This window comes from Cydia pomonella, chromosome 13 (assembly GCF_033807575.1).
Source record: "Cydia pomonella isolate Wapato2018A chromosome 13, ilCydPomo1, whole genome shotgun sequence".
Classification (NCBI taxonomy): domain Eukaryota; kingdom Metazoa; phylum Arthropoda; class Insecta; order Lepidoptera; family Tortricidae; genus Cydia; species Cydia pomonella.
In genome coordinates this window covers 13,365,706-13,387,450 of record NC_084715.1, presented here as the reverse complement: position 1 = coordinate 13,387,450, position 21,745 = coordinate 13,365,706, and the positions used below count along the sequence as shown (strand labels likewise).

Sequence of the window (21,745 nt, the reverse complement as noted above, 5' to 3'; positions counted from 1 at the left end):
TGTAAACCAGATTAGCCATACAGCTTTTTTGAAACATGTTATGAATTAGATCAGATCCATAACTGTTTAGTCCAAATCTAATTCATAACCTATTATTAAAATCCGAATACGCTTGTATATTTAATTTACCTTAATTTATTTGAATTTGTGTGTGTACACTTCAGAAAACACTCCTCACATAGCATAGAAAGACAGACCAGCAAAATTGAATATTTTGCTAAAGGTGCAAAATTTACTTAGACACAACACAACGTTTATTAATTTAATTGTAAAGACGCAATATCATATTTGTCAATATAGGTCAAATTACTGATTTACAGTAATTTGACCTATATTGATAGGTCCTGTTGGTCATCCTAAATGTCGTTGGGCGGTTACAGTGGAGGTAGACCTTCGTGGGTTCGGCCTCGGCGAAAGCTAGCATGAATTCGCTCAGGATTGATTAAAATGGCGGACTGTTGTGTTGGAGGCCAATATTCATTTTAGGTCATCGCGCTAGCCAAGTAAGTGATAGATGACGAGATAGCAAACTGTACTTCTTTCGGAAGCGGTACCCCTAGTGTAAATTTATGATGGCGTAACGTGACGTACGCGTTTGCGTTACTTAAGTCTAATTTTGTATGGGATTTTGAGTTTCTAAAACGTTCCGCTTGGCGAGCTGTTTCTAAATCTCATACTAAATGAGACTTAACGCAAACGCGTACGTCACGTCACTAAATCGAATAAATGTACACTAGGGGCTCAGGTCGCTGAACACTCACACAACCGTGCGTGCCCGGGATCGCGGATATCATTGTTATTCAATAATTATTTTGTTATTTTTAACAAACAAAGTACCTAATCGACAAGTTAGATAAAAAAATAACATAAAACATATTCATGTTAATAGATTTTGTGCATAAATAGTTAACCCCGTTAATATTGAATGCTGCGTTTGTTCGTAATTTTATTATATCGAACGAAAGTTGTATTGAATTAGGTTTCGAATCGATGAAGTGACTAGAATAAGGCCTCAAGATGGCTAATTTTTATATTTGTTGGCAACTGTATTATGATCTAAAAAAGCTCTACTCTGAATCTGCTGGCTGAACTCACTACATCTTAACAACTGTTAATAATATAATACAGTACCTTTGTACTTAGACTAAGAAAGAGATGAGAAAAATGTAATATCTTCTGCTAGGGGCTGTTTCAGACTAGCGTTTAATACGCTCGTATAGACCAAATGTAGGGAAAGTAACCCGCGTGTAAGCTGGTAAAAAAAAACCATATGTAGGGAAATGTAACCCGCGTATAAGTTCGCACCGCTTAAACGACCGTATATGCGCAGAAAAATACGAAGACCGTATTACCACTTAGTGACAACAAAGATTAGTGTATTGTAATACATTTTGAGATATAACATTTTTTTTTCGGGTTTCTACATAATATCTAAGGAATATAGATACGAAGGGGAATCAAACTGAATGGAAAGCCTATAATATAACTCGACATAAAGTACAGCTGACTGCCTGTCTTAAGTATTGTAGAATATTGTCCTGTGATTTAACCATTATTGTACCTACTTGGGTGCATATTCTCCTGCTATCACGTTGTATGATAGTTTAGTCCTCTACCTACTTTCCTTAACAATAACGAAAGTCAAAATAAAGGTTGACTATCTAAATAATTTAGATATTGAATGTCTACATGGGCAACGTTTCCGAAGCCAAAGTGCCCGCGGGCACGACCCACGTCAACCACGGCAAACAGACGCCACCTGACGTCAAAGTATGTCGCCGACAGATACATCGGGATGCTCGATTATTTGCACAATAATGGGTATGAGGTGTATTGCTACGACGTCAAAGACTTGTGTGAATATGATGTTGCTAATGAAAGGAATAGATATCTAAGGAAAATTAATTCAACGTTGCCGTACCTGCGTCGTCATTCTCTTAGGGCCACTTGCACCATCCCACTAACCCGGGGTTAACCGGTTAAACCGTTAACCCAGTGTCAAAATGTACTGGTAACTATGGTAACTCCAGGTGGAACCGGTTAATCCAGAGTTAGTGGGATGGTGCAAGTGGCCATTAGTAACTATTATAGAGGCAGATGCAGGTACTTGTTATTGGTCAATAAAACTTTTCATTGGCTAAAATAAAATTCTATATGTTTAACCTCTTGCGTGGCATTTCAATATTTGACGTTGTCAATCGTTATAAATAACGATTAAATAATATTTGAGGGGCAGTGGCACCATAATTGTCCATACTATCTAGTGCTTATATTACATTGTGCTCCTGCAAAAATCTCATTCAAGTTTATTCTCTGAGAAAACAAAAAAAAACATAAAAATCTGAAATTCTTGTTTTAGTGATTGAGTTTTGTATTTATGAGAACGGTACTTTAAGAAAGCTATATCTAATCACGTCTATTGAGGCAGGCATCAAATAGATCCAAATTGCCTTTGTGATATTACATCATATCTTACCCAAACAATCATGATGCCTCAATAGCACACGTTCCAATATTAGATTCGACGTCCGCAAGGACCGCCACAATGCAGACAAAGCATCACCGAATGCATTAAGCGGAATACAATGAATACGGGAATGCACGCCTGGCGACCAACAACTTCCTCGGACTCGTATCACACTTAATGTGCAATTTCAAAATAAACTTTATTCCTGCTATATAAAGTTTACAATTCAAAACTACCCAGGACAGAGATATGAGAAGTAGTAAAGTAGTCGTGCGAAGCGCAGGACGCTCTGAACGTCCAGAGCGCACACTTGACAAAAGGCATTGTGCTAGGCCTAGTTTATCTCATATTTGTTCGGACAGGACTTGTTCCGCGCTGATAACGTCCAAGACGTGCTATTCATCGTGTGAAGTGTCAAGTTACTGATAAAATTGTAAATGTCTCACCTTGTGTACCTTGACATAGGAACCTCCAGTCTAACGTAACCGTTTGATCATGCATGATATAGGTTATTTTTTTACTACAATCTACAATTTAAAATTTCAACCATAGCGACTAATTAGCTGCAAATATACCTACAATTTGTACTATTTACATAAGATTATTTAAAATACTGTTGCATTCAACAGTTTTGTTGCAACAAAAGTAAAATAAAAATATTTGGTATTATTTGAATTAGGACATTGCAATGTCTTGAATAAAAAGTCCATCTATGACGCTTAATTTCGCTGAAATAATGAAGCTGGAAGCTAAAATCTTATACGCAATATCATAGTAAGTGATTGTTTTAAGTGTTTTAAGTCTCGATGCAGATAAGTAAGATAAGTTATAGATAACGTCAGTCTCGTGTTCTTCATTGACGATTGATGCTTTGTATAAGATAAAGGCAGATACAGATACAAGGACAGTTCAAAAGATTATTTCGTGTAGTAATAACGTACCTCGTAATATGCCACGAAAGGTTTCACGATTTCACTGGGAACTGGCGGAAATAATACAGAAAGCTGCGAAGATAATTGACATTCATGACATCGAGTACATTATACGATACGGGTGTGAAGATGTCGATACTTTTTTTAGTAATACGTACCTAGTTGACATTAGTGGCAAAAGAAATGGATCAAAAATAAAGAAGAAGATTTTAATTAAGTGTCATTTAGATTTAAATCAGCGCGCAAATTTTAGAGAACTTTACAAGAGAGGTCACGTGTTTTATAACGTCATAGTTTCCAGGTTACTTGAAATTCAAAAAACGTTTAAAGTGATTGAAGGATTAAAAATGAAATTCCCGAATTGTATTTACAGCAGTGCTGAATATAACAAAGAAGTGATGGTTTTATCACAGATGCAAGATTCGTATAACATACATAACAGATTTCTTTCGATTAGCATCGATCAAGCTAAATTGACCCTGCAAAATATGGCTAAACTACATGCCTTGTCCTTTGTCTGGCAAACATATTATTCAGAAGAATTTGATGATATTAAGACTGTACTGAGCAAAAATGTGCAGTATTCGGACCTTGTTAAATTACCAAACTCTATGAAATACTGTTATGATACTTCAGTGAACGTTGTGTTGAATTCAATGTATAAAGAAAAATTAAGAGCGCTTGCTGGACATATATTGGTAATTTTGAAAACACCCCCACCTCTTCAGTACAGTACTATTTGTCACGGGGACTGTTGGATTAATAACATACTTTTTAAAAATCAGGTAAGATTTTATTAGCCCCTTAAAGGAATGCGTGCATTTTAAAATCATTCTGTGTGTGCTAAAATTAGTTGTTGTTTGGTCACAGGGGACGAGACCGGTAGAAGTAATGTTCGTCGACTATCAGCTGAGCCGGTACGCGTCTCCGGTCTCGGATATATCATACTTCATCTACATGTCGACGGAGCGGGAGTTGCTCTCTCAACATTACGAAACCCTTATTAATGTTTACTATGGAACGCTAGCAGGAGTGCTTCGGCAATGCAATCTTAAAATAGAACAAGTCTACCCAGAAACAATATTTAGACAACATCTTAAAGAATACTCAGTTTTAGGCCTAATAGAGGCCTTAGTTTCGATGAAAATTATAACAGCGGATAATGAAGATGCAATGAAAATGACGGCAATAAGATACAATCAGCCCGATGTTGAACATACTGGCATAGATGAGCATAAGTTCAACAGCCAGAATCTATTTATTGAAAGAGTGAACGCGATAGTGAATTCGTTTTTCCAAATGGATTACTCATTAACGTCAGTGATTAATTTAGACAAATGATTGTGAATAAATTTCCATAAGAACCTTGTTTTCTGAAGATTTGATTTTCAGCATTTTAATAAAAAAAATGTCAGGAATAGTCAACAATCTTGAAAAGGAATTAATTCTTTGTCGCTGCAGTTAACTGTCCGGAACAAAGCTTTTTGCCGGGGCGGAGAGTCGCCGGACGCAAATCTTTGTTGTCCGGAAATAATGGTGATGAGAGCAGATGGTAATATTTAACAGACGTTGCTCAAGAAAAATCATAGTATTCTGTGACTGGAAGCATTTAAATAATATTTATATTTCGATGTTTAATTTGAGTATTTCATTAAAAATTTGATAGAAAAGAAGTTTTCATTTTTAACTCCGCGGTCTGTCTCGTTTTTACGTCATGGTAGGTTATAGTTAGTCCAATAGGAGTTTTTAATATCTTTTCTGCGTCAATCAATGTACAAGACTTGATAACAATAACATAAGCAACATAAAATACACACAAAACAAAGTATATCGAAGTACCATAGGCCCATAGATCAGATTTACCATTCTATTCCAACTAAGAACTCTTTAGAACAAAATTTGTTGAGAAGCAACCCCGATCAATCATAATATGTAAATGTTAATGAAGATGATTTATGATTGATTCGGTTTCCATTAATTCAGGCTGCTGGTTGATTCACTTGTCTATTTTTATTTTTATTTTTTTAATTGGTATTTTAAAATATTTTATTCATTATAAAAACACAATATAAATTAAAACTAAAATATTACTAAATTAAATCTAAAATAAAACAACAAGGAAATGCCGCCAGCATCCTTGGTACAATGTCTCAAGGGCCTATTTTAGATATAAGCTAGTTATAGTATTCATCTGTATATATCAAATAAAACTAAAATAAATCTAAAAATGGCCCCTGCGGCATAGTACCGAAGACGCTAGCAGCATTTCCTCGCTGGATCGTTAGACTGATGCGTTGAGCGAGGAAGCTGCCAGCTCTTTGATCTCCTGTGGCGTCTCTGAGTCTCTTAGACAGATCTTTGAAGAGACTCAGAGCGCCAGGGCCCCACGGACCAAGGGTCTCGACACCGAATGGAATAAAATTGTACTCGGTGCCGATACCCCTGTATTTTCCTAACTTGGCGTTCTCCGCCGCCTCTGCCGCTGTCGCTGCCCTCACGGAAGTTCGGTGGAGATGTGACGGGGCTAGTGTGTCTACACAAGTTGCATCCCACACCAGCACCCGTCCCATACTCCACGGAATCAAGGGGATGTCCTTGTCCGGTCTCTTGCCGTCAGTTCTGGATATGCCGGTCGGCTCTAAAAGAGCCGGCACATTAACTGAGGCTAGAGACCGGCGGATGATGTCATTGAGGGCAGCATGTCTTGAAAAGCGGCCAGCGCTTCGTTGGCAGGAAAGTCCGTGGTGCCCTAGTTGGTCAACTTCACTTCCGCAGGGGCAGCGATGGGGGGCGCAGACCGGGACCCCGAGACGAAGGCAAACTGCAATACGAAGTGTGTCGGGATTTAGAAACGTGTCTAAATTTGGGGAGGGGTGCGCATGGAGCCAGTATCCAGCTTCCCGTGTTCCTGCAGCTAGGAGTCTGGCTCGTCCCTCGGTGTCGGATTCATTTAGTAAAGAAGATACGGTAAATTTACATGCAATGTCGTCCCAGCTCCTTTGAGATTTCGGGTGTTCGGGAAAATTTTGACCGGGGCAAGCAACTGGCCAAGCATTTTTGGCATCAGCCAAGCCCGTAGCCTCACAGTTTGTTCGTAGGATTTTTCCTATGAGACTGGATGAGCTATGGACTGACGACAAAAATGCTGGTAAAGCCACACTGGACGTTTTGCGGATTCCTAACCCACCATGTCGGATGGGAAGGGATCCTTGGGTCCAAGACTGCTCGTTTAGCTGGATTTTGAGAACGGATTCTAGATTACTTTTAATTAAACAGTCTATCTGTAACAGAAGATTTTGATTTTTCCAAAGGGGATTATTTTTTGTCTAAAATTAAATTTGTTAGGTGTATCTGATTGTACATAATAAATGGACAAAGTAAATTAATATTGTTGCCAGGGATTGCGGAGTATAATTAGAAATAATGGTTATGATATATTTCTTAAAGTTGGCGATATTAAATTTTAATTTCTATAAACCAAAATGCGAAGTTGAAATTATTTTTGAGTGTGAATTGAAACTAAGTCTCGCAGATATCTGCCGTGGATACTTTGATTAACAAATCATAAAGGTCACATGAAATCCAATAGCTGGGAATATTTACGTCCTTTTAAACTTTAACGGCGGATCGTTTGAGTTACAAGTTAAATGAATGTTGTGGTCGAAGTCCACTGAAATATCCGATGGTTTTGCGGTTTTTCATCACGATTTTAACTTATAGCTTTAGGTGAAATAATTACTTTTAGGTACGTTCAGTTATATAATAAGTTTAACAATGGAAGTATTTTAATCACCCATAAATGTTTAAATACAAGATTTTGGTTGAGCTCTGATTAATTCCGTAGGAGGCATGACTCTAATATCGATCCTGCTTTTATGATAAGATCAAATGTCCAACACAATATAGAGATGAATCTTATCTTAGTTTTGTGAAACTTCTTCTTCTATCTCTTAATCAAATGTTTTTTTTGACCTCATATATGTATATCCAAGTTTCCATTAACATAGTAAGAGTACAGTCAGCTGAAGAGATAGTTGACCCCCCTGCTACCAAATTTCTATGCAGGGGTGGTCAGGTCAGTTATAGCTGCAGCTGACTGTACATACGAGTATGTCACTTTCATCATCTGTCTGCATCATGATTGAAGAAATGGTTGTGGTGGTAATGGATGCACCTAGTTATATCGAGTAGTATTTTCCAAACTAGGTCAATACATGCAAACTGCCACATATACTGCAAGTGCTCGTAAAATAAGCGTTTGTCTTTATGTTTCAGGAATAATAATAGATAAACTTTTCTCTTCAGGTATTGCCGGAATTAACATTTTTATAAGCAGTCTGTGTTGAATAAGTTGGGAAACATAGCTTCAGGCGTTTATTCTATGCGAGTGACTCAACCTTATGGAAAATATTTTTAAGGTAATGATACCTTACTACATTACAGCCGTTTCCAAGGCTTGTTTAAAGGAGCTAAATATACAGGCGTATTCTATTTTAAATAACAGGTTAGTAAGATTGTCGGCTCTTTATCATTTGTCACCATGGCTGTCACGTTCTAACAAGTATGTAAGCGCGAAAGTGACGGGCATAGTGACAAGTGATAAAAATGGAACCATGCTGCCACTATATCCAGCAGGGATTAGATATGGATCTGTTAGTGTCATAAGTGATGTTTTTGGTTGTACTAATGTCACTTTTGACAGATCAGATCCATATCTGATCCAGATCTAATTCATAACCTATTATTAAAATTAATACGCCTAAAAGTTCAATAATTGATTGATAGATAACCTATAGGATAATTAAATCCTAGCCACCATTAAGTATGTATTTCCTGACCCCTATCAATATCGACGGGGCCAGGTAAATACAACACTCCACAAAAACAAACGCAATTTACTCCAATGTGCCATTGCCAATATAGATATCACGTTCAAATGGAAATAGAATATACATATCGAATGCTGCAGGCGTATTACGGTAGAGTTTATTGTCGCGAATAAAGCTACTTGTGTGTAAAGAAACGGAAATTTTATCGATAGCGATAAACGCGATCAGAATAGAGGTTCTTCTATTTTACTTACTAGCGTTTTATTATCTTGAAATGTGTATGTTTTTCGTTCACTATTTGCTATCTTTTTTTACCATTCTCTCTCATCTCATCTGATTAATCTGCATATTCGCATAACCATGTAAGTCCAGTCAGTTACAAGGCAAGAAAAAACAAGTACATATAAGAAAAGAAACTGTATCCAAACGTTTACTGATAATAAATTATTAAGTAGTAAAAACATTTTCTGAAACACCTTTGTACAACCTCAGAATAAGTAGTTTTTGTGAGAGAAAAATAGGAGTATTTATTTATAGAAATAACTCTGAATATAAAATAATCTTTTTTAGGGTTCCGTAGCCAAATGGAAAAAAACGGAACCCTTATAGATTCGTCATGTCCGTCTGTCTGTCCGTTTTTATTTTATTTGTCGATCTTTTCAGTAAACGATAGTTAGTAAGTAGGTACAATTTCTATAGAAAAGTAGTTATCTAAAGTTTCCTATTTATATTCACTTATTATTCGTGTCTTGTTGTAACAATGTAAATATATTATAAATATTATAGGAACATTCTTACACAAATCGACTAAGTCCCACGGTAAGCCAAGAAGGCTTGTGACAAACATTCATGACTTGTCAGGAACCAATATCTGTGCTCATCATGCAAATAAATGCCCTTACCGGAATTCGAACCGTGGTCCTGCCATCGGCTTCATAAGAAGGGTTAACCCACTAGGCCACACCGGTCGTCATGACAATGTAGGTGTAGCCATACTAGTACTAGTTAAAGCCTTTCATGCGGCCATAAACTACAGGGCTCCAGTCTCGCCGCACCCGTGTCAATACAGACGGTTACGCACGGGGAAAGCAGGTAAATAAAACAACGGGCATAAACAAAGTTTACCTGTAATGTAGAATTTCCTTTGATAACACTGACTTCTGAAATGTTCTGCTGGTAAAAAAGTATTTGAATAATAAATCTTTATGTGAGATAGACATAGCCTGATACGAGTAGTCGAGTATATTTAAGAATGACCGACTCGACTTTAATACTCCTTAATGTGTGTTTTTGTTGAAAGTTACTCTTCTCTAGGTAATGGAAAAGTCAGTCACTATATTTTCGATGAGTTGAAAATAATATATTTACTTTTCGTCACACACACATACCATTTCTCCACGAAACCAAGCATCAATGTTCCTATTCTGACTTCATAGCAGCTACTATATAAGCCGTATTAGTTAAACCAACCTGAAATAATTCGCTTTAGGTACTTTACAATGCTCTAAAGAAGGTATTACTTACTCGATCGCGACGGACTCGGGTTGTTCTGTGAACCGTGAAATTAAATAAGTATGTAAGCCCTTTCGCAGACAGTCGTACAAGGCGATAGGCTGTTTAATTACGAAAGCTAGGCCCGCTTGTTGCGTGTAGGGTTACCTACCAGACAAACAAATGTATGACTGAAATGTCTGATTTTATCGTTCATCCTTATGGGAAAACATAAGTACGCCAGTTCGCTACTCTCGTAAGTACCAGTTCAGTTGCCACACTGAGACATTTGTATTCACATAGGTATTTTATATATGCTTAACACAGCTGTCGGAAAGATCACCATACTGATAGATATCAGGTAAAAGTATAACACCAGAACTTCAGTCACAAGGTTTTTATTTATGTTCAGATAATTCACCACAAAATGATAATTATATTATTATTCATAAATGGTATTTACAATTTAACACTTAAGTATTTTAAATAACTTGTAATTTGTGAACAGCTCAACCGCAAAAGACCACGATCCTCAGTGGTCCAGGTCTTTTATACCTGGCGAAAATGGAGCCACCTCGATCGGACGTGACGTCACAATCAGCCGTTTTAATAAACCAAGTCTCGCATTTTGTTAGCCATTACACTTACTGTTTGTGTTTACGAGATCACGTGTTTCATATTTGAAATTAATAATATACATATTAATTCTTACAATATTTATTAACCTATCGAATGAGCTGATGCCTTTACTTAAGCTGGAAAGCGATATGTAAACATACTACATACCTATACGAGGCCTGGACATTATATTAGTGAGATGATGATAACTCATTATTGGTGTACTACTTTATTACCTACATTTAATGAGTTTCACATGATCCATCTGGTTTCTTGAGCTTAATAGTCGCCTCCAAACCTCCCCTTATAGCGACCCCATTCTTCATACTAAGTTTACCTTAAGATCATATTAGCCATTAACTTTTCTTCGGATCACTGTTCACTCTGAGTACTGATATACGTTGGTCGCAATCTACAAGACACATCATTATTCTAATAACACAATAAGAACGTCCTTGACTTGATTCAAAAGTAAATATCATACCCGTAGAATTTGTTCGCACATAACCTCCTTTTCGTACTGTTGTTCGCGTCTACCCTCTCATCTTCAGCTAAAAAATCACAATAATCCAGAAGCGGTTATTTAACTTAAACGTAGTCACGGTGGCGTTAGTAGTCAATAGCGCCATCTATTCCATGACGTTGGCAAATATTAGCCGGTTCGCAATATTCGCGACAACAGTGATAAATAATAAAAACAAAACTATTGTATTCCTGACCTATTGTATGACCGGCTGATACAATACAAATACTCTTTATTGCACACCTCAATACAGAAACAATACATTTAATACAACACATAAAGAAGAGGTAAACAACAGGCGTTCTTATCGCTAAAAAGCGATCGCTTCCAGGCAACATTTAGGTAGCGGAATTAAAAAAAAGTATTAAGTTTAAGTATTATTTACTTAAATACACAAGAATACATTTAAGTAAATTAATACTTAAGTACCTGGACGACCGAGCTTTGCTCGGTTATAACTATTTATTGTAATATGGTGGTGTATAGGTAATAATCTTAACTACATTTTTTTTACTAAATTAAACTTGTCTAAAACAATAAAAATTATAAAATTATATATAAACTTGAACATATTTAAAAAAATGTTAGTCACCGGGCGAGATTCGAACCCGTAACACTTGTTTAGCAGTCCGCGTCTTAACCCGCTGGACCAGACGTACAGTGGCCGGCAACACGAAATTAGCGACCATATTCTGCGTCGAAAGAAAAACGCATGAAAACTCGGAAACACGCGTTTTCCCAAACATAAGACTAATCTATATAGATTGTATACCCCCAAAAACCCCCATATACCAAATTTCAGCGAAATCGTTAGAGCCGTTTCCGAGATCACAGAAATATATATACAAGAAGGTATAAGATATCGTTTAAAGGTATAAGATATCAGGAAAAATCTTACGGCATAGTTACCCTAGTTGTAGGTAAATTTGTAATCCTTTTCAATTTATAACGGTGGATTAACTTTCCCGGGTCTCAGTAGGCTGTATCTCATCCTTGAGGTCGTTTACATGCGCGTGCTAATTATAGTTAACGCCATCAGAGCGAGGGGTAATAGACCAATCAATGAGGACGTAAGGGTTATAATATTCACCGATATATTCGCCAGTAGACATTTCTATCCAATAAAAATTGGGATTTTACTAAATATATCAATATTTTTTGGATATTTCTAATAGGTAAAAGTGAATGTATAATATTTAAAAAATTTGTCCCGGTACTTAATCTGCGCTATGCCAGTCTTATAAAAGTGCGTGATTAACGATTAGTCTTTTTGCAGTATTAAAAAAACCCACCAAAAATACCTAAAGTTAAATGGATCTGTATGATGTGTCTTATAGTCTCCGTTGATTGGAGTACACACATGAGTCTCATACTTCTAATTTGTAGCTTTATTGTACGACTCTGTGTTAACCTACACCATGAAAGATAATATTTATCTTCTTCGTTGGTATGGATGAGCAACCAGGCGTTTATAAACTTGAGATCAATCCAATAGTATCCATTCCGGATAGGACAAATTACGGGTACACGAGTCAGCTTGATTCATACAATGAAATATGGTCATAACAGCCCTTTAAAAAAGGTGGATCTGCTCCTATTCATATCAACTCCAAGTCACTGATAGGCCACCCTTTTGGGACGAGGACGGCTAAACTCCTTGGACGAGAACGCGAATTGTCTCATTTATACATTCATTTTTTATACAAACATAGAAATATAAAAATACTTCTGATTTAGCTGAGAAATCAATATAACTGGTGCCTAATCTTTTTGTGGATTAAGAACCACTGAACAAAACAGAGGAAAAACCTGCCTTAGTTTTCCGCTCATCGTGAAATGCTGAAGCTAACACTTTCCTAAAAGAGGATATCGGTATGTAATGTCAACGAGGGAGCGCAAAAACGGCGGTATTCGATCATAAATCCTGAAATCCTTTGTAACATCAGGAAAATAAGTTAACGTTCTAAAACAATCTCTCCGTGCACACGGAAGGAAAAATATTATGTAACATATGTTCACACGTTCCGTAAGCTGGCTAAGTGTCACGCCGTTTAAGCTAACCCTTTTAGTTGGAAAGCAAAAGGGTTGTAAACAACGCCGCTCCACGCCTCGCACTCAGCTTTTATTGCATAATGTTAATTCCGGAGAAAATAATTTCGCAATTGACGTGACAACTTTGCGAATATTGCGCATATTTGTTTAGGTAAGGAAAACGGAAAGTTGCCGAAATACTTTACGGACTTCGTTCACGCACACTGCTCGTTGTTCGGCAAATTGGTTTTACTTTTGGTTTCTCTTTCAATGAATTTTCTCACTTAATTAAACAAAAAGCTAAACATTATGGTTTCGTTTCCCGCCCCAAATATATTTGGAGTTTATTTTTGCTCGTATTTTACGGTATCTTTAACGTTTTGAAGAATTATAATGACGTTAATACATTTTAAAAGCATTCTTTCGTACGGTAATCTTTTTACAGAGGGACTCCCTTATCCAAACTCGGGCCTCGTATTAGTCAATTTACTCCCCTCGCACATTTTGTCTTAAATTAAGGAATATACTGCGTTTATTCTCTGTGGCCGAGGAAAATATAAAATGGATAAACGTGGAGGAGTGTGTAAAGGCCGGGAAGCGCAGTGTCGGGGTGAAATCTAATTTTTCCTCCTCTAATGCCTGCCCCGCCTCCTTCGAGGTTGAGTGAGCGCGAAAATTGTAACCTCACAACCGACGATGAGATGGATTTTGCACATTGAGCTAGAATGAACACACACCACGGCGGTACTTATTAGGTAGCCTTTTAGTTTTCTCTTAAACTTAATACTGGGGTTGTACTTATGATGAAATACGGGTAAAACATAAGTAAATCTGTTTTTAAGTATACTCATTTTATCTGTCAGGTGCTTAGAAGTACAACCTCACGGGGCTAACAAAATGCGCTCTACGGTGTATTAACTTATCAAAACTTTGCTTTTCAGGATTCAACTGTCTTGAGTTAGTCGCTACGAGAATTATGAAGTCAAATACTGAAATATTGTCATAATAAGTCAAATATATTTATTGTCCCCGCCCCACGTGACTGCCGCCTTCTGGAGGGACAAATAAGAATGATTTATATGAAAACACCTATTCTCATCTATGCCCGGTGAGAACAATTGGGAATACACCCATTAGTTTAGGAGTTCTCGTTCATTTTTTTTAAAAGAAGAGTCTTACTTTTAAAAGAACAAAATCGGATACGATACGAAACTATTTTACCCGTCCTAATGACCAATAAGAGTGCAAGTAGAGCGTGTAGTGAGGGGTCAAAGGGCAGGTCCAATCATTGATTTCCCCGTCCCGTCTGGCCCGACGTGCCTAACGGTAAATAATCAGTTTCTATATCATGTTTGCAGTATATCGCCAGGTAGAGACTGATTACACTGTCGACCCAATTCGAAAAATGCTTATAAAATGTCACAGCCATACGATAAGTACCTAATGTATTTCCTAGACCTAAGCCTGACATGTAAATTGGTGTTATGAATAAATTACTTGTATTTGTATTTGATACCGATCTATCAGTGTCAAAAGTGACGTGTTTGGTTGAAGACATGTTATTTTTGACACTGACAGATCGCTATCGTATCGCTGCGACATCTTATAAGCATTGTTCAGATTGGGCCCTATATTTGTAGTGTATCGTAGGTACAGACTGATTACACAGTATCTCCACTATTTGGTTACTATCTGTCGTCAAGTTCATCATACTTATTAACCTAGCGAATGACGCATACTGGAAAGCGATATGTAAATGTACTACATACCTATACGAGGCCTGGACGTTAGTGAGATGACGATATGAGTTGTGCTGGTGTCCGACTTTATTACCTACATATAACTTGAGTTTCACATGATTATCCACCTGGTTTCTTGAGCTTACTAGTCGCCTCCAAACCTCCCCTTATAGCGACCCCATTCGTCGCACAAAGTTTACCTTAAGTTCATATTAGACCCACTGGATCACTGTTCACTCTGAGTACTGATAACGTTGGTCACAATCTAAAAGAGACACATAATTATTCTAATAACACCATAAGTGCGTCCTTGACTTGATCTAAAAGCAAATATCACTCCCCCGTAGATTTGTTCGCACACAACCTCCTTTTTCCTACTGTCGTTCTCATCTACCCTCTCAAATTCAGCCAAAAAATCACAATAACCTAGAAGCGGTTATTTAACTTAAACGTGACTACTAGCGCCATCTACTCCATGAAGTTGGCAAATATTAGGCGGTTCGCAATACGTTCGCGACAATCTTTAATGGTACCACCACCATACCAAAAACGGATATACGATCAATTTTATCAAGGAAATCATAATTGGCACGTCTTACGAGCTCTCGTTCTCGTTCTCGTTCGTTCTCGTAACAGCACGATGTTAGTTTTTTAACATTACAATTTTGTTAGTGGGTATTTTTTTCTAAAGTAGAGTAAATATATTTTTGTTAATTTTATAAATGTAAACATACATTAGTATTTTCTGCTTTCAGGCACTTTTCCGCGGGAACCCTGGCGACAGGTGAGTGATCCATTTTGAACAACAAATACGTTATTTATTTTAATTACTTATTTATAAAATAGCTAATTTATATAGCAACAAATAAATAAAGAAAAAATACAAAATTGGGAATAATATGCAGGTAGATGACTACAAAGTTTCGCGCTTATTTTCATATGAATTAAGATAAAATTAAAACTTATAGAGAACAATTTTGAAAACACACACACACAGTTTAAAAAGGTAATCACGGTCAATATCCCGTTTGATATAAGTCTAACTTATAAATTCCTTAATTTTTCCCCTAATTATCGGATGATTACTTACCAACTCAAACAATTAGCAAATTACACATTGTTTTTTGTTTTTTACGTCCATAAGTTTGATATGACATTATTATTATAGTTCTAATATATTATGAACAAATAACCAAGGCTATGGTGTAATTAACACCCAATTCCGGTCAAGTAGGTTGACCGAATTCAATTTGTGGTCTCCTTGAATTTATTCAGTTAAATTATTTTTCCATTAAGCGGCTTCCGTTGCCGTAATTAAGTAGTGGCTTATGGAAAAGTTAAAAAATAATCCGTATCCTGGATTAAAATTCTTAATTTAGTTGAATCGTTGTATACAAATTTATTTCCTTTAATTGAGTATACTGACTGTTTTAGAAAACTTCTCTCAACCTATTTAGTTTTTGGATTGTAAAAAAACCTTTTCATAATATCTACTACTTACCTATTTACACATGAAAAATTCTACTTGAAAATGAAATGGTGCTACTTTCCCACACGCGTGCGGGAATGAGCGCTTTCCGTGCATATGTCGAAACTTTAAATAGCCATATGTACTGTAAAACGTTGTACGATACACGTGCGAATAGGTAATTCGAAACGCGTGTCGATTTAAAACACTCCTTTCGGTCGTGTTTTAATTTATCACCACAAAATGGAAGAACGCCTAATTACGTCCACTTCTTCATATTATTCTTTCATTTGTGTTCAAGAAGGCTCTTCTTCATCAATACAACTTCTTCCTTGTACTGTGTAGGTATCAGTATCAAGTGTAGGTAGTTAATAGTTAAAGTAGTTTATTGATAAAGTTTCTAAAGGACGCATCTGTTCTAATCACTCTAATAATCATACTTAAAACTTTTGGGTCTTGATCAATAGTTTGGTTACGTAACTAATGATTATTGTAAACTTGACAATTTACTGGTAGTTATGATATTTCATAGTTTAGACTTCATGTTAATCGTAATTAAGGTTAAAGTTGTTTAATCCTTAAGGTTCAGATTTAAAAAAAATCACGATTCAAGCCTGCGACGAGGTTTGAATCGTGTATTTTTTTTAAAGTCCTTTTCAGTCCTAAAATGCTGCATAAGAAACAAATACGAAAATATAATATGTATAATGTTATAGGTTGGTTATTTTTGCCACATAATATGAAAGTGTGCCCGATAATGGAGGTTTTCGTTAATAATTAGCGGAATGGTAAAAAATAATGAGACCTTAATAAATAATTCTTATATATTCTGAATAAATATGGAAAAAAGTCATTTATTCTGTATTAAAAAATAAAAAAAATTAATACATGTAAAAACAATTGTAAGAATTATACGAGGCCTCGAAAGTTTATGTACGTCCGTTCCAAAATCATTTTAAAACTTACATATTTGTGTTGCAGTTGCAAAAACAAGAAATTGATTAACGTTAAAAAGAAAGAAACCCGACTTCAAAAATTATACAATAAAATACATATCCTCCCCTACACTCCTTTGTAAAAAGCGTCAACACACTGTCGAACCGAACGAACTGTCCATTAGTTGCTTGGGGGTGTTATTTATATTTACCGGTACTGTAACATTTGGCTTGGCACCGACTTCAAACATATCCATTGCTGGCGCATATAAAAGGGAGGAGGTAGGGGGAGGAGATGAATTTCATTATATCCCTTTTGAATTGGGAGAGAATGAAGGGGTTTTCTTTTCATATACCAAACGTTTTTTTTGTATGTAGGTTAATGTATACAAAAAACGGTCGAATTGGTGACCTCTTCCTTTTTTCGAGTCGGTTAAAAAGCCAGTTACATACACATGAACATAATCTACTTCGCCCTGTGGAAGCCATATCAAAACAAAATAGATTCAATTTAGATTTTAAATGATGTAAGTAGGTACAGTCAAGTGAAAAAATATGGGTGTACACATCTTACTCAAAAATATGTCCCATAGCATCTTATTCCAGTGTAATAAGAGCGTAGTACCATATTTATGAGAGGATTCTTTCGATACATATTTTTGCCCTTGACTGTACTTTTTACCCCCACTCTAAATTTACCACGATCATAAAAGAAATCTACATTTATAATAGCGTATAGACATGTTCGTTAGATAAATTGATCTAGGCAGGTACTTTCGGCACGCGATAGACCCGCACGAAGTCAAGTGTACTGTGATCGATGGTTGTTAGGGACATGCCTAGGCTGCCGTGCCAAAAAGGCTTATATATATAGTTTGCGGTACCGCTTTTGTGTTTTATTTAGTTCAAAGTCGCTTCGTACATTTACCACCCATTATATTTTAGTGCAATCGATGTCTATGAAACGAATGGAATAGAAGTATGTACAGGTATTGCAGTTGGAATGACTGCTGGAAAAGAAAGACGACTACCGTTTTAGAATCGTTTCGAACTCTTAGGGCCACTTGCACCAATCACTAACCCCGGGGTTAACCGGTTAAACCGTTAACCCAGTATCATTTGTACTGGTAACCATGGTAACTCCAAGTTTAAGTGGTTAACTCCGGTTTCATGATTGGTGCAAGTGGCCCTAACCGGTTAACCCCGGGTTAGTGGGATGTTGTAAGGGGCCCTTAATGATTCTAAATCATCATTTTACATTTAAGAAAATAAATACGAACGCACTGCATTGATTATGAAGCAAAAAAAGAATATATAATAACATTTGAATACCTACATATTACTTATGGGGGCACATTATAGCGGCAATAGATACACAAATGCCCATATTTAAATTACATATACAGTCAGCATTTAATATATAGTAATGGACGAAATGACAAATATATCGGGACATCTCCTTTTTTGGCAATCACTACATATTTGATGTTAACTGTACGTACACAAACTTATGAGTTAAAAGTATATCTTAAAATGCCGATATAGTTATCCTTGAGCCGAAATTGCATAAGACAATACTTCTAGCTTATTCCGACGTAATTACAATTTAATCACGTTCTGCTGCAAACATCTAATCTGTGCAGAAATAACAGGATACAAGTTTAATTTCCCTCCACTTCGAAGAGTAAAATTGCGAGTATAATATGAATAAGTTCAAGGGGTGTTTTTGAAACTCGCAAAATGATACCCCGCGGCAGTTTCGAAGAGACTCCAATTAAATGTCTGTGATACGTTTGCATGTCGTAATTTCATTTTGCGTTTGCAGCTGGTTACGGCGGCCAAAAGAAACGAAATTGGCAAGACGGTGTTTTAAATAAGTTAGTGAATATTCCTATACAATTTGTTCTATGCCTGTACAAATGTACCCAATTCTAACTTTGATTCTGCTTAGCAAATTATTTAATGGATGTATGTTAGACAACGCCTTAACAATAAATTCGTGTTCAGGGTATTAATAGTTACCACTGCACCGATACCTAATAATTAATATACCTAATGGTAAAACTGTACTAGCCCCTGTTTACATGAACTACAGGATTACATTTGGTTCCTATTCTTGTTACAAATTGATTTAGGTCAAACAATATCAGCTCACGGGTTGAATGCCAATTTGCTAGATCGTTCAATTAGACGAATAAATAGCAAGAAGTTTTGTAGAGCTATTAATAGAATAACAGATTAGGCCCTGTAGAACTAACTGGGGACATGTTTCGAAGTCTGCAATCAATCAATCATCGGCAGGTGCCTTACCTGCGCCACTCCGTATGATTGATCGAAAAATACGGTATAGTAGCCTAAAAGTCGTATACACATTCAGGTCTGCCATCGCTTAGGTTTTTTTGGTAAATAGGTACATCGTATCAAATGCTGTGGACATAATGTTTACTTTTTAAATATTTTTCGGACTTGCCCATGCAATCATAATATGTTTACAATAAAATTTCACACGCAATATGTCGGATTTGATGTTAACATATTACAGTTGGCTTAACGGTACCTACGATTGAAAATACGTGAAAGGGTCAAGTAAATATGAATGGAGAATCCAAATCCAATTCACCTTTTATAGGTTAGCTCGGTCTCCGACTATTGAATGTAGATGATCGGGACTACTTTTAACTGGGAAGGGTAATAACGAGCTTGGGAACAAAACCACATGAAAAAGAGAAGTTTTTTTTGAACTTTGTAGTGGTTTTTGAGAGAATTTTTGTAGCTACCTAAATACGATAAACGTAATAAAAAATGATATAGAGAAAACCCTTCTTAGATTTGGATTATATTTATTTTAAGGGGTAACTCCTACTATTTACTATTGATAACCGGTCGTGAAAGCTGTCAAACGATTTAAGTAAGTAATTTGTTCCTTTTCTTTTGAAAGTAGTAGTCATAAGAAAAATAAAGCAACTATCCACGTCAAAATAATTGTATTGTTAGAGATAATTTTTAATGCGTCATTTTATAGAGCGCAGTGTCACGACTCGTTTACGAGGTAATAAGGCCGCCTTCGCCGTCTTGCCTTGTTAGCCTGGCTTGTTCTTATTTTCAACTGCCATTGCGCAGGCTACCATTCATGATGTAATTAAGGCTGAGTGCTTCCTAAAATAAACTCCTGTGTTATGCAAAAAAATACAGATTTATTTTTTAAACTCACCCCTTTGTCGTCAAATAAATGCCCAACAATTGTAATATTATAATTCAACATTTGGTGCAAACGTAAGGTTAATGTACTTACATAATTTTCCCTCAATAAAAGAGAAATTCTGTTACCGAACTGAATTCTGAAATTAAATTCAATGCTCTGTTCGTTTTCCCTGCGGTTATAATTTAATGTGAGGACAAGAGAGAAATCCATAAAATCTAATGGGAATATTCCACAACTCGATGAGGCTTTCACAATTTATATTAGGGTCTTAAGCGAAGCTCCTACTGTCTATTCAAACGTTATTGCATTTGTGAATAAAATTGAGTGTAAGTGCAAATGATCTAGCTACTTTTACTCTTTAGTACCTACCTCGTATTGAATTTTCGTATTTCTCTTATCATACATAGGCACATCGACACACACCTAAAATTCTAGCAAATAAAACGTATAGCTTTAGGAAATACGTGTATGAAAATTACAAACCACTTGTTTTCACGATTCGTGTATACTTCATTTGCGTTTTTTTATACCGGTTTTAATGTTACGCAAAGAAAATTACCTACGATGTCGCGCGAATACAATTTTACGCGGTCGTAAAATTTGCGAGTTGATGGAGGGATGGAGTACATCAAACTTGTCAAACATGCCGGTCGCGTAGATTTAATGGGGAATGTGATAATGAAAGATGGCGGCGGCGTGTTCGGTACTCCGCTGTAGAACCGAATGATGAGCTAGCGACAATAACAACTCACTATAATTATGTACTATAATATAAACATACTTGTTTAAGATTGCTTTTAGCAAATATTCGCATGGCGTTCTTTACTATTTGTGCCAGTTTTCGTGCTATTATATACACTACGGGTATTTAATGCCATATACGTTCGTGTTGGCATACTCACTAGTATATCAGTATAACTTATACTTTTGATGAGTCGCATCTTAGGTCCATGAGTCCTTACATTATGAAATATTATGAACTTATTACATACGTACATATTCGTGTTACCAAATAAGTTACGTTACGTTACGTGTTAAGTTACTTTACGCGTGAAAAATATACGAGGAAAGTAATATTACCACGACTTAAAGGTGCAGGCAAAGATGATTGCGAAAGGCTTCATTCTTCAATATGTTATAATTGTAACGCAGGCTTCTCTGCATTTATCCGCGCTCGTATTGACCTCCTTCCTGATAGCGTACAAAATAATATTACTTCATGAAATGGAACATACAACAGGAACAATTTTTGGTACACATAAGTTGTATAAGTACACATTCAAATCATCATGAAATTCGGAAGTTATAGAACACCGCTTCGGTAACGAGTTTTCAGAGCAAACTGACATCGAGGGTCTCGTTATCGTTTAAATAGTTGAATAGTTTAAACAGGTGAATAGTTCAAGAAATGTCAAAAGCTGTATACCTAACTCTGTTTTATAAGATGTGCCTCTGGTCTATGTAGAAATATTGAAAATTTCCATAATAACTTAAATTCCATAATAAGCTC

At 36.2% G+C, this 21,745-nt stretch overlaps 2 protein-coding genes across 8 annotated transcripts in view; both read left to right on the top strand.

Annotated features, from left to right (window-relative positions):
• The window catches only part of LOC133524266 (kazrin), a 204,157-nt gene that overhangs the window by 87,016 nt on the left and 95,396 nt on the right, over positions 1-21,745 (top strand). For 6 of the 7 annotated variants that reach the window (XM_061860166.1, XM_061860167.1, XM_061860164.1 and 3 more), the window contains exon 2: positions 15,386-15,414. The exons of the other annotated variant lie outside the window; for it this stretch is intronic. The gene's annotated coding sequence lies outside the window, so the exon portion shown is untranslated. The remainder of the gene's footprint in view (positions 1-15,385; positions 15,415-21,745) is intronic. 7 annotated transcript variants of the gene reach the window in all.
• Positions 2,283-4,769, top strand: LOC133524259 (uncharacterized). The gene is made up of 2 exons (XM_061860159.1): positions 2,283-4,184; positions 4,270-4,769. The coding sequence occupies exons 1-2, from the start codon at positions 3,417-3,419 to the stop codon at positions 4,738-4,740; spliced, it is 1,239 nt and encodes a 412-aa protein (XP_061716143.1). The 5' UTR covers positions 2,283-3,416; the 3' UTR covers positions 4,741-4,769.